At 45.5% G+C, this 12,298-nt stretch overlaps 2 protein-coding genes across 2 annotated transcripts in view; both read right to left on the reverse strand.

The window, feature by feature from the left end:
* Positions 1-649, reverse strand: part of IL1F10 (interleukin 1 family member 10) — an 8,745-nt gene extending 8,096 nt beyond the window's left edge. The window contains exon 1 of the mRNA XM_003799245.1: positions 619-649. The gene's annotated coding sequence lies outside the window, so the exon portion shown is untranslated. The remainder of the gene's footprint in view (positions 1-618) is intronic.
* A 5,971-nt stretch (positions 650-6,620) lies between these two features.
* IL36RN (interleukin 36 receptor antagonist) lies at positions 6,621-10,154 on the reverse strand. Its single transcript, XM_003799246.2, has 5 exons — positions 10,116-10,154; positions 9,920-9,975; positions 8,491-8,576; positions 7,083-7,210; positions 6,621-6,883 (listed from the first exon to the last, which is right to left on the reverse strand). The coding sequence occupies exons 2-5, from the start codon at positions 9,946-9,948 to the stop codon at positions 6,659-6,661; spliced, it is 468 nt and encodes a 155-aa protein (XP_003799294.1). The 5' UTR covers positions 9,949-9,975; positions 10,116-10,154; the 3' UTR covers positions 6,621-6,658.
* Positions 10,155-12,298: the final 2,144 nt, after the last annotated feature.

The raw sequence follows: 12,298 nt of genomic DNA on the forward strand, positions 1-12,298 counted from the left end.
CTTGGTGCTCACAGCAGGACTCAGAAACACACACAGCAGACTTTTAATTAAAAGACTGGGTTCTAGATTCGGCTCTGCTAGCAATTTATCTTGCTACCTTTTATTCCTGGTCCTTTAATTTATCATCACTGGAGTAAGAGGTTGATTAGTATCTTTCAAAATTGTTTTAAGTTTCACAATGAAAGTTTACACAGAAACCTAATGAATGCAAAATGGGTAAGAGAGACCCACTTCTTTTGACCTGGAAAGCACTGCAAACGCTAGAACCTTGGTAGTATTTCTCTTGCCCACAAAGCAGGCACCAGGGGGCTTCCAAGGAGCTAAGAAATGCTCAGGCTTCACCAAATACGATTTGAGTAGCACTGTCCTACATGATTTTGTCTGAGATTACTTTCTAAAATCTGCGGTTCTAAATATTTTAAAATCTTCATTTGACAGAGTCTATTCCTTCTCAAATCTATGTGCTCCTAAGCTTATTCAGCATCCCACTATGTTCTGCAGAGGGGATGCCTTGTTACCTGGAAAGCATGACAGAAGGAGTGAAGGGGCAGGGGGTGGATCAGAGATAGTGACAGAGGGGAGAAGAAAAGAGAAAGATACTACTTGTCCACCACTGACCTGCAGATCCTGGGGGCCTCATACCCTGATGCCGGAGCCTCTGACTGATTTCTCCCGGGCATCTGAACTGTGTTTATACCGTCTGGTCAGAGTAGGTCACGCCTGCAGCAATCTCTATAATTGGCTCCAGGACAGGGAGGAAGAAGAGCCTAGAGATTTCATAATGACTTAGGCACAGTATGGATAATAAGAAGGTGAGACACTAATGAGTGTTTGGTGAAGGGGGACAGAGTCACCTATAAAGCCTGGGCAGGGAATAGGAACCAGCCCCCCATTCTGTAGCTACTGTCATTGACTATGTTATTAGTGGTTTCACAGCCAGATAAACAGTGCTGCGGCAGACCTCTCTGCTGCCCCATGGGGCTCCATCCTAGACTTGAAGAGGCAGCAAATGCAAAAGAGAGTATGTCTGGTGGCCCCGAGGACAGAACAATCTCTGATGGCTGAAGCCAGACTATGGCCAGCAAGCCACAGTGAGAGCAGGGCCTGACAGGATGGCCCTATTTGGAAAGATGAAAAGAGAGTCTATGCCTTTCAACAGGTCTAATGAGTTGGTACCAGGCTAATAAAACAGAATATCTAGGAGAACCCAGCTGCAAAAGACAATGATCTTAGATTCATCCTGGAATTGGATGAATATCACGTATCCTTAACCACTAAGCAAATATAATAGTGTGAACAGTGCAGGGGTAGAGAACACTCAGATTTCTAATTGATACTACTTAACTCAGTCCATCCATCCTCCATCCACTCACCCATCTGTCCATCAATCCATTTGTCCATAATTCCATCCCTCCATCCATTCACCACTTATTTCAAAAGGCAGAGAACTTGGGTGTAATGTTGTCTGGGGACCAACGGCCTTATTGTAATTCTCCCCCTCAGGTCATTTGTGAAGTTTCCCAAAGGACTTGCTGAGGAAGCAGGAGGGACCAGCCTAGGACCCAAATGCCTACAGAATGAAAAATGAGAAAGGAGGGGCAGAAAGGGGATCAGATTTCTGCTTTGGAAAGGCGGTGATCATTCCTCACCCCTCCGGCAGTCTCTCGCTCCCCCATGGGAAGAGCCAAAGCGTGGGTCATTATATCAGGCGATCAATGAGTGTTTACAAAGTGTCCTCACTGCTGTGTGTCAAAGACATTGAATACCCAGTCCCTGTTGTTAAATCACTTTACAGTCTAGCTAGAAAGGGAAGTCACACACACTTGAAAACATAATTAAGAAGCCCAGACTCTCTAAGCCCTGGGCCAAAGGCATGTTAGAGACAATTGCACTAGAGAAACTCCTTGGGCAAAAAGGTCCTTAGAATTAAAAGGACTTTATATGTCACATCACAGTCTCCCTTCAAATGGAGAAATCCATGCTAAGGCAGCCCTGAGAAATAGATTGATTCGTCTCTGCCTCCGCACCTCTTAAAGAAGCACTACCAGTGTTTGTTGTCCTTGTGGTTAAAATTTAGGAGTCCTATAGGAAAAACAGCCTCCACACAATTTCTACCCATTGGTCCTGCATGTGCTTTCCAAAATTACACAGCACAAGTATATTCCTCCATTTGCAGGCTTTCAGGTGCTTGAGGGGGGTGCTCTGCATATTTCTCCTTCAGGATGAAGACCCTCAGCACCTCAGCCTCTTCCTTATGATCTGGTCTTTGGACATTATCTGTTCCTCATTGTCCGCAGCTGGTACAAACCTCACAAGGTATGGGCATTCCACCTCTGCAGATGTAGGCCCAGGCCTCTGGTTTATATCAAAGTTGCAGATGTCAAAAACCACTAGGTTTTGTGAACAGTGGTGATGCCAGGGTCCATCCCCTATGTTTCTTTTAGTATTATTATTATTATTTTTACTCATCAAGTTCACTGATTGTTCACCTCTATGTTTCTAAAGGTAACCTTTTCTATTCCTCCCTTTGCTATTGACTTGTAAATGTCTGCTTATCCTGGCTAAAGCCCTTTTGAATCCTATCATTCTACAAATGTGAAAACAATCACTTCAGGTCTGAGAAACCTTCAAGGATGAGGTGAAATTTATGCTGCTCCCTGACCAGGACGGCGCGGGTGGGGCTGTTTAGATGAGTGGAGGAGAGGAAGAGAATATTCCAGGGTGGAGGAACAGTTTCCACATTCTATACTCACAGGGTTGCAATTATGTGTCAAGCATTATACTAGATGCTCAGAAACAAACTGATGCAGCCCTAACCACAAGGTCATGCCAGTGACCACAGACTCCAAGTCAAATGACTACAACGTGGGGAGGAGTACCCAAAGCCTTCCCACAGCAGATGACTAGAGAGCTCATTCACCAATGGCTTCTCAGAGGAGGTGGCATCTAAGAGGATGAAGGATCTCTCTAGGCAAAGAGTATGGGCGGAGAGTACAAAATTAGAGGGAGCAACATAGGGCTGTGCTTAGGCCCATAAACAGAGACAGAGAATGTGAACAGGGTCTGAAACACAGCTGGCACTCGGAGCCCATGTTCTTGGCAGCCCTGAGAGGCCTAGGGGAGGAACTGTGCTGCCCAGGACTTCAGCTGCATCTGGGCTCCTGTGCTGAGGCCCATGGAGGCAGCCCCGTCTGTCCTGGCCACCTCCTTGCCCTCAGCAGACTCTGAACCTGCCAGGCCAGTCTAACAGGTGAGGTACAGGTAGAATACCTGAGGCTCAGGTAAGGGCCCCTCCTCTGGCTTCTGCTCTCACCCTCCAGGGTTTAGGTGGGGACATTAGAGTCTGTCCCTGGCACCTCAAGGCACAAAAGCAGACAAAGAAGATTTAAACCTTGCGAAACTGAACATTCAACCAATTTGGTATGATCAGCTTTTCTTTTCTTTCTTCCTTTTTTGCCAAAGTTCACAGAGCTAGTAAGTATCATCAGCCTTTAAATAGAACATTTGGGTAAATAAAAGAGTTGCTCATTTGGAGAAGAAAAATGAAAATATTGGTGACAATTGCAATCATAATTCATATGTAAACCAAATCAATTTATTTCTCTTTGCATATTAATTATCTACTGCTACAGAACAAGTTAGCTCCAAACTGAGCAACTTAAAACACCGGAGTCATTATCTCCCTGAATCTCTGAGGGGCAGGGATCCAGAGCAGCTCAGCTGGGCAACTCTGCTTCAGTCGCCCATGAGGCAATAGTTGAGCTGGCAGCCAGGCTGCAGACAGCAGAATGCTGGAGGGGCCAGAGGAGCTGCTTCTAAATTCATTCTTGCAGCTGTGGGAAGTATAGGCGAAAGGCCTATATACCTCTGGCCAAAAAAAAGCTGTTTGAGAGAGAGCAGTGAAAAGACTTTGCGCAGGCATACTTGTGAGACTGAAGGCAGAATCCCATATGGCCAGATTGGTTGCGGGTCTAAAAACCCCCTGACCTAAGGTCGGCCTGGTCGGTTGCAGGCATAAACATCCCCTGACTTAAGGCCCACATGGGAAGGGAGACTTGCAAACAAGTTCCCTGTATGTCTTAGAAATTTCTTTACTATGCCTTGTTTAAAGATTGAAGTAACTGCCTCCAAAACGGTAAGGCCAGTAGGGAGGATATTCTATCTCTCCTTTTCCCCCAGAATCTCAGGCTTCATCAGATAAGAACAAAGAAGTAATGGCTGACAACATGTTCTCCATTAAATTATGTTAAAAGAATTATGATAGAAGGTTTATGTTGACAGGTTTATGTTAAAAGGATTATGAGGATTATCAGATTACCAGGGAGGAGCTGCTCACAAGACAAGTCACAAGATGTTTATTCATGAGATGGATTATGGATTGTAATGAATATTAATGGAGTCATTGATGTACAGTGCGCATGTTCACTGTGGACTATTTAAACCAAGAGTAAAGAAATCAACTTGCCACTCGCCATGAGAGAGCAGTGGTCCCTGGCTAAGAGGAAATAAAGTTGTCACATGACTGAGAGAGCTGTGAACCCTTTTATTTAAATATACAATTTCAATATGCATGTTTATTCTCTGAGACGTGGCTTCTCCGTGAGCCCCTAACGGTAACAGGGAAGGGGCCTTCATTATTCACCACATTGGGTTTCTCTATGGGAGTGCTCGTAGCATGGCAGTTGACTTCACCCAGAGCAAGTGAACCAAGAAACTGAGAGAGGGGGAGAGAGAGAAAGAGAGAACATGAGTGCACAAACAGCCACAGTGTCTTTTATAACCTAGTCTTGGAAGCTGCACACCATCATTTCCACCAAGTTCTGTTGGCCACAGAGACAACTCCAGCGCAATAGGGAAGGGGCACAGGAGGCAGGGATTGTTAGTGGCTGTATGAACTTCCTACAGCTGTTGTGACCAATTGTCTCACACTTAAAACAACAGGCATTTATTCTCCCTCAGTTTAGGAGGCTGGAAATTTGAAACTGAGGTGTCAATAGGGCCACCACAATCCTTGTGAAAGCTTTAGGGAAGAATCCGTCCTTCCTTTTCCTAGCTTCCAATGTTGCCACAATCTTTGGTGTTCCTTGGTTTGGGGCAACATAACTCCCATCTCTGCCTTCATGGTTACTTGGGCTTTTTCCCCTCTGTCTCCTTTGTGTCTCTGTGTCCTCTCCTCCTATTGGACTTACATCCACCCTAATCCAGCCTGATCTCATTTTAACTGATTGTATCTGCAAAGATGCTGTCTCCAAATAAGGTCAAGTTTGAGGTTTCAGGAAGCATGTACATTTAGGAGGACACTACTCTAATAGTACAGCAGCCCTCTTGGAGGGCTTTCCATTCCAGGAAATAATTACAGGATGATCTTTTTTCCTGTAAATTCTTTACCCAGGAGATTCCAGCCACACAAGCTCATCACATCCTTCTTCTTAGTGGCTTTGCTGAGGACTGTTTCCTGATCCCTGCTGCTACCAACTAGAGCAGCAGAGCACAACTCAATTGGCATATTTCACTCTGGGGAAGTGGAGTCAGAGGACAGGTAAAAACCATGTCTGCTCTGCTTACCCCGAGGTTAATTTCTTATTGTTATACAAGGAATCCATCCTCATTGTATAAAGACTAGGAAATTCCGATAAATAAAAAGAACAAAGCATCTTCTTTGGAATGCCACACCATTCCCTTGCTCCTTTTCTTCCCCATCCCATCTTCCCTTGTCTCACTCCCTACTCTCTTCTCTCTTTCTCATCTCTCCCCTCCAGTCTCTTCCCTCTTCCTAAAATAAAATAAAATTATACTTTTATAACCTAAAAAAAAAAAAGAACAATGTGAAAACTTCACCTAAACTGCCACCACCTAGACATTGCTACAATTGAGGTTAACTCTTCTAAACTTTTTTATGCAGAAAAATAAATTAAAATAAAATTACAAGATATGCTACTTTATAATTCCTTTTCATACTTAATATGTCATTTGCAACTACTTATGTGAATAGGGACCACCCCCATCTGGGGTTTTTATTGCACCTTGGGTTTCAAAAAGGGAAGTCATGTCCTGCCCATCTTCTATCTTGTGAGCTAGAGCCATTTCCTCTGACACCACCACCCTCTCATGCCCACAGGGAAAGGAGGAAGGTGGAGATGGAAAAGCCAGCATAGAATGATGGTGGCAGCAAGACTAATAGGAAGAAGGGGGGAGCTGGGCTGTGGACCATGGGTCCCTTACTCTGTGACTACCTCCCTCTCCTGCACAGCAGTGAACGACAGAACCTCATGTGGGGGCTGTTGGTCCTCAACAGCTCAAGTGGGGCTGGGCTGACCAGTGGGGTCCAGGAACACTGGGTCGGTTACCACTGGGCATGAATAATTCCCACTACTGCCCCACCCATCCCCTTGAAATCTTTTTGTGTTTCTCCAGTTTATCCCATGTAGTTTTTGTAAGTTTCCACACCAATATCACTTCCCAATGGTGGAGGAAACTGTATGCTGAACCCTAAATCTCAGAATTTATCCAAACTAGGAACCAGGAGAAGAGAGAGTAGCCATGTGCCCAATAAGTCAGAGGTGGAGATTTGAGAGCAGAGGGGTGGTTGTCCAAGAGTCTCCTCCTCCACTAAACCCTTGCCCAAGCTGGCCCCACCTAGGGAATCCTGGGGGCTGCCCTAGTCACACTGCTGGAAGTAGAAGTCCACGATGAATGTATCCCCGTTGGGGTTCTCAGGAAGCTGGATGAGGCTGACAGGCTGGTCAGCCTCGGGCACAGTGCACAGGAACCAGCCTGGGTAAGCAGCCGACTCGAAGCTGGAGGTGAACCCCCTGTCCCGCCGGTAGAAGGTGAAGCTCTTGGATTCCTTGGCTCCGAGGTAGAGCTCCATGATGTTCACTGGCTGCCAGCAAAGGGACAGGGCAGGTGAGGGGCTGGAAGGGGCAGTGGAAGGACTGGGTGGGGCCAGGGCAGGGAGGAGGTAAAGCCCACCAAGAGAATCCTGCCAGGCAGCCCAAAGAGGTGCAGGGTGCCCAGCCCCAGTGCATTCTTTGTCTGTTGGCTTAGCCACCACTTGACAAGGATGCCCCAACTGGACTCACCTCCAAGGTCAAAGTTGGTTCCTGCCCTGTCCCACATGACAGGCACTGGCTCCCTCCCTGGACACCCAGGATGACTGGGGATAGACTGGCATCCAGCCATCGATTGGGGACAACGTTGATCTCCTCACCTACAAGGAGGAGGCTAGATGCAGAGACTTTGGCCACCCCTCATTCCTTATCCCCTGTCCTGAACCCTAAGGTGCAGGACCAGTGGGAGCCATCCTATCTCTAGCTGGGCAGAAGGAAAGCCTCTTGGTGACTGTCATAAAGGGAAAGAAGGGTGGTCTCTGCCAGCTGGCCCAGTAGACATCAAGTCACAGTAGCACATTGTTCCACCTCCCATCCCAACCCCTGGTTCGGGTCAAATCTTCAAGGCTTCTCTAAACCCCAAGATCAATTCAACCCCCTCCTCTAACGTCCCCTGACTTCAGGCCTCTTTTCTGAAACTCATCTTGATAAGCCTCCTGTTAGAGTTGTTCTCAGGTCCTTCTACCCTGTGAGATTCCCAACAGAGGAAGAGTGCCTGACTCCCCTCTAGATCTCTCCCCCACAGGGATTCACACATGCACACAGAAATACACACAGAGATACACACATGTACACACAAACTACATGTGCATATACACACATGTATACACATGTGTACATGCTCACATAGGCATACTTATACACATAGATACACATATGTGCATGAATATGCTTACACACATGCCTACACAAATATCCATATATATACACACACTCATACATACATACCTGCACACACACACAAACACACACTTACATACATACACTGGTGCACACTCATGCATGTACTCACTCACACATGCCTGTGTGTACACACACATGAACACCTGGCCTAGCAGGGGGATCTGTTGGCCTCCATCTCTGTGAGGGTCCTCTGGGTGGGCAAGTGAGCACTGTTTTAGAGCAAAGAGCCCTTCACAGAGTTAGGAGCAGAGTAAATAAGAGATCTAATGGTGCCACCTGTTCTCTGCCACTCTGAGTAACTGGGGACCCACAGTAGAGGGACAGAAACCTACTCCCATCTGAGAATAGAAGCATAGAGAGCCTGCTGTAGTTCTCTCCTCAGCACCAGCTCCCAGGAAAATGGAATGTTTGACCTATATATACACCTATGAGGAAATGACAAGATGTTCTCTTGGAAAATAATCCCACCTCTGCACAGATGCTTCAGGTAGCACTAGGTTTTATCTTGACTTTGCTGAGAGTTGTAGTATTTTATTTGCCCTTAGGAGTCTAAGTAACAGTGCCCCCATCTAACACCTCAGGGACTGGGATCTATAAATCCATGCTAACCAGCAGGACTGTTGCAAACTCCCTTCAGGCACCCTCCCCTCAGAGTATATAGAGACCCAGGAAAGTTGGGTCCCATTTTGCCACCAACCTTTAATAACCTTCCCTGCATGCAGCCCTCCGGCTAGAAGTTGGTTATTGTTCAGATAAAGCACCTTCAATGCAGAATCCTTCATTCTGAAATATTAGGATGGGGTGAGACTCCATTAAGGGAAAGTGGGCACTCCAAAGTGGCCTGGCTCCAGAGAGGTCCCTAATTTCAGGCACGTTGCTTCCCTCTCTTTCCACTGTGTCATCTGTCCCAGCCCTGCTGACCTCCCATCGGAATCTGAGATTTACTCCTTTACCTATCTAACCTCTTCTACCCCAACCAGTCTCCTCTGTGTGCTGTGGGAAGAGAATCTGGACTAAGAGTCAGAGCCCTGGGTTGCCATCCCAGCTCTGCCTCTGCTGCTGCCAAGTCACAGGAGACAATTCCCCTCACCCTCTCTTGCCTGAGCTCCCCATTGCTGAACTCAGATGATGGGAGACATAACCCTAGGCTCTTCCAGATTAAAATCTGATGCTTCAACTATCACCGAAGACCTCAGGGTACCGTACTTTCAAGTGACCATATACTCTCTGCTAAGTGAAGAATTTCTGCAAATTTAAAATTCTTTCATTTTACCTCTCAAAGTTATTTCTCATCTATAGTCTTGGTTGATTTTTTGACATCTTGTGAGATGAAAGATGTATCCTAAGTGGCTTTCTCTAGAAGTCATATGGGAGAAAAGCATGCAGTATAAAAATTAGTTTAATGTGTGGCCAAACATGATTAGACCAACTGCATTTCTTCAGAAAATCTTAGAGGCACCAATAAGCTGAGTTGTGCTGTGGTTCTGTTATAAGGGGATGTGGAAAGCAGCATTCCCCACATTTAGTCAGAAAACTCTACAGCTAAACCATCTCCTGGGTTGGGAGCCCCATGGAATACATTAGGAAGTGCTATTCTAACTCAGAGAAAGGGCTGCTCTCATCCACCAACGTGAGGTCCAGGGCAATACAGAGTGTCTTCTTAGTAATGCCAGAGGATAAACAAACTGGCCAAATAGTGGGTTTTGTTTAATTTTTCTCCCAGTGAGCACTGAGAAGGTATGGACACACAGTGGGTGAGCTGACATCCACTGTGCTGGGTGGCAACATCAGAGCTCTGAGCAGGTCCTTTAACCCCTGTCCTCACTGTGGACAGACCAGGCTGCAGCTCTCAACTGGGTGTTTCATCATCCCCCTTAGTGTCAGACAACCCTCCTGAGGTGGCCTTCCCCAGTCCTGCTCAATCTAAGAAGGCTGGAAGAACCTCTCTAAGGCAGTGAGGAACTGGTCACAACTTCCAGCTGCAATCAGAGCCCCTCTCCCCTTCCTCCCTCCTTTCCACAAAAAGCTGGACAACAGGTCTACCCCATGGGTCTCTCTCTCTCTCTCTCTCTCTCTCTCTCCCTCTCTCTCTCTCTCTCTGCCAAATCAGAGCCTCATATACTCACCGGAAGCACAGTGCCCCACTCAGAACCATCTTGAGCACCACAGTGTGTAGAAGCCCCTAGTTTAAAACAAATAACAGAAAATCTAAGGTAGGGACAGAGGCTGAGCCTCCTAGCATGTGAAGAGCCTCCACAGAGTGGAGGATTCTGGGAGGGGGTCAGGAGAGAGCTCCTGTCCTGCCAGCATCCCCAAGGATACCTGGGAATGCTCCTTTCTCCTGGCGGGAGCCTGCGGAGTCTGCCTGCTCTTCCAAGGATGCCTCAGCCCTTTAAGCAAGGGAGGCACCCTGAAACTACTGCAGCCTGGGGAGGAGCAGGGTTTCCCCAGTGATTTCACACCACCCCAAGCCTTCAGGAACACCTGCTGCTCATTACCTCTCTGGGGGAGGGAAACTTCTGGAGACAGCTCCTTCCCACAGTTCTGAAGACCTTCCTGTGGAGCTTTCTGGACATCTCTGAGCACTCAGCTTCTGCACCTCAGAGGCATCCAAATGTGAATGAGCCGGTGCAGACGGCAACTCAAGGAAAGCAGATTTTAGAACAACTTCCTTTCCTTCCTTCCTTTTCATCCACTTTCATTCCTTTTCTTCCTCCTCCCTCCCCCGTCTCTTCTTTCCATCCCTCTGTCCCTCCTTCCTTCCAGGCTTTGCCAGGCCTACGGAAGATGCTGCAGGTGGGACACTCCTGCTTAGGGAATGTTTAGACTACACGTTCACAGTGGAAAGACCTGAAAATCCAGATCAGCAAGAAGAAAAACGTGACAACTTGTCTTCTGCGCATGCATCGCCAGACAGCCAATGACAGCACTTCTCCCACCACAGGCATGTAATAGACAGAGGGTGCCAAAAAAAAGGGATACACATTTGAAGGGTGGCAGAAACTATTAAATTTGTAATATTCACATCACATTTGACTTCGATTATGAGAGGTGTGACTTGTATTCATCTTTTGTTATTGGTGTATATCAAGTATTACAATTTTAATACAGTTTTTTCCTTCTTAAAATGTATATACATTTTTGGCACCCCCCTGTACATGTTACTGTAGACAGTTTTTCATACAGTTGCGTTATAGAACCTACACTCTTTCCAACATGGTTTTTTTTAATGTAGCAAAATAGCAAACTGTCTTTCTGTACCACATATGGATCCAATGTGTTATCCAATGACACCATAATTTTGAATAGCTGTGTAATATTCCATTGTACAGCAACAGCATCATTTCCACCAATCTATTATTAGTGGTCCTTTTTATTGTTTTCTTATTTTTTGTTCTTTCATTTTTTGCTATTGAAAACCATATTGCAATAAACATCTTCATATCAACATCTCTGCTCATGTGTGTGATTATTTCTTTAGGAAATAAAACCTAGTTCATTCTGTCTGTTATTCCATAACTGACCTTTCTTAAATACCTAACTGGTAAAAATGATAAGTGATGGTAAAACCATTAATGCAATTTCAATACCTCCATGCAGTCTCTGTGATGGATTTGAGTTAAGGAAAGGGCCACACATGACAATTCTAATTATGTCTTGAGTATCATTGATAAAGTATTTATTGTTAAAGTATAAATTCAAAGAAAGAATAATCAGGCATATGGGCCTAAAAGCCTTTCAAGTGTTCAGGAATAAAAGAGATATCAAATTATTCAAAACAAGAAAAATAACCCAAGATTTATCTAATGCTACTAATATGATAAATGCCTTTCACAAAATAAATTTAATCTAGAAGCTGCCTTAAACAAAATATTAAAGTGACTATAAATTAACCAAATAACAGTCGCAAAAAAACAAAGCAAAACTCCAGAAAGAGTTGGTCTGTAGACAAAGTACTTTTAAGCAAATAGGCTTACATTTGCAAAGTGGTTATAGGAAAAGTAGATATTGTTTCACCTAAAAAATCTAAATGCCACCTACCCGGGCTGCCCTACTTGATTCCCTGACCCCAATGAATTGTAGCTGTGGGTCCACAGGACACACCTGTGGGGCTAATGAAGTTCTTTCCACAGTCTGCCTAAAATGGAACGATGCCTGTATGTGGCTGGCCCCCAGAGACGCAGTGAATTTGCTGAAGGTACAGGGAGATGGCTCCTCACAGAATGAATGAATGGCAGGCTCTATGAATGAATAAGCAGGTGAAAGTGAGAAAATAACACCAACTTTTGTTGAGAAAAATTCTCTGGACTTCAAATAAACAAAACTATAACCATGAGGGTTTTCCTTATGAAACAGGCCCCACCAACAGTAAGTTCCTTAGGGAGCAGAGCCCTTTGTTTGCTTACCAATTAGGCCCCAGACCCTGTGAAGTTAGATGTGAACTAAGAGAAGATTGATAAACTGCAAATTCTTCCAGTCTGATGGAAAAGATAACTCCAAAGGGC

Source organism: Otolemur garnettii, unplaced genomic scaffold (assembly GCF_000181295.1).
Source record: "Otolemur garnettii isolate 467f Iridium unplaced genomic scaffold, OtoGar3 scaffold00148, whole genome shotgun sequence".
Taxonomy (NCBI): Eukaryota; Metazoa; Chordata; class Mammalia; order Primates; family Galagidae; genus Otolemur; species Otolemur garnettii.

What these genes read in the sequence shown, in the direction of transcription:
- IL36RN (XM_003799246.2), bottom strand. Translation starts at nt 9,948, where the DNA reads ATGGTTCTGAGTGGGGCACTGTGCTTCCG. An exon ending in AGTGGGGCACTGTGCTTCCG is followed by an intron (nt 8,577 to 9,919) that starts GTGAGTATATGA and finishes CTAATATTTCAG; the next exon opens with AATGAAGGATTCTGCATTGA. An exon ending in TGCAGGGAAGGTTATTAAAG is followed by an intron (nt 7,211 to 8,490) that starts GTTGGTGGCAAA and finishes TCCTCCTTGTAG; the next exon opens with GTGAGGAGATCAACGTTGTC.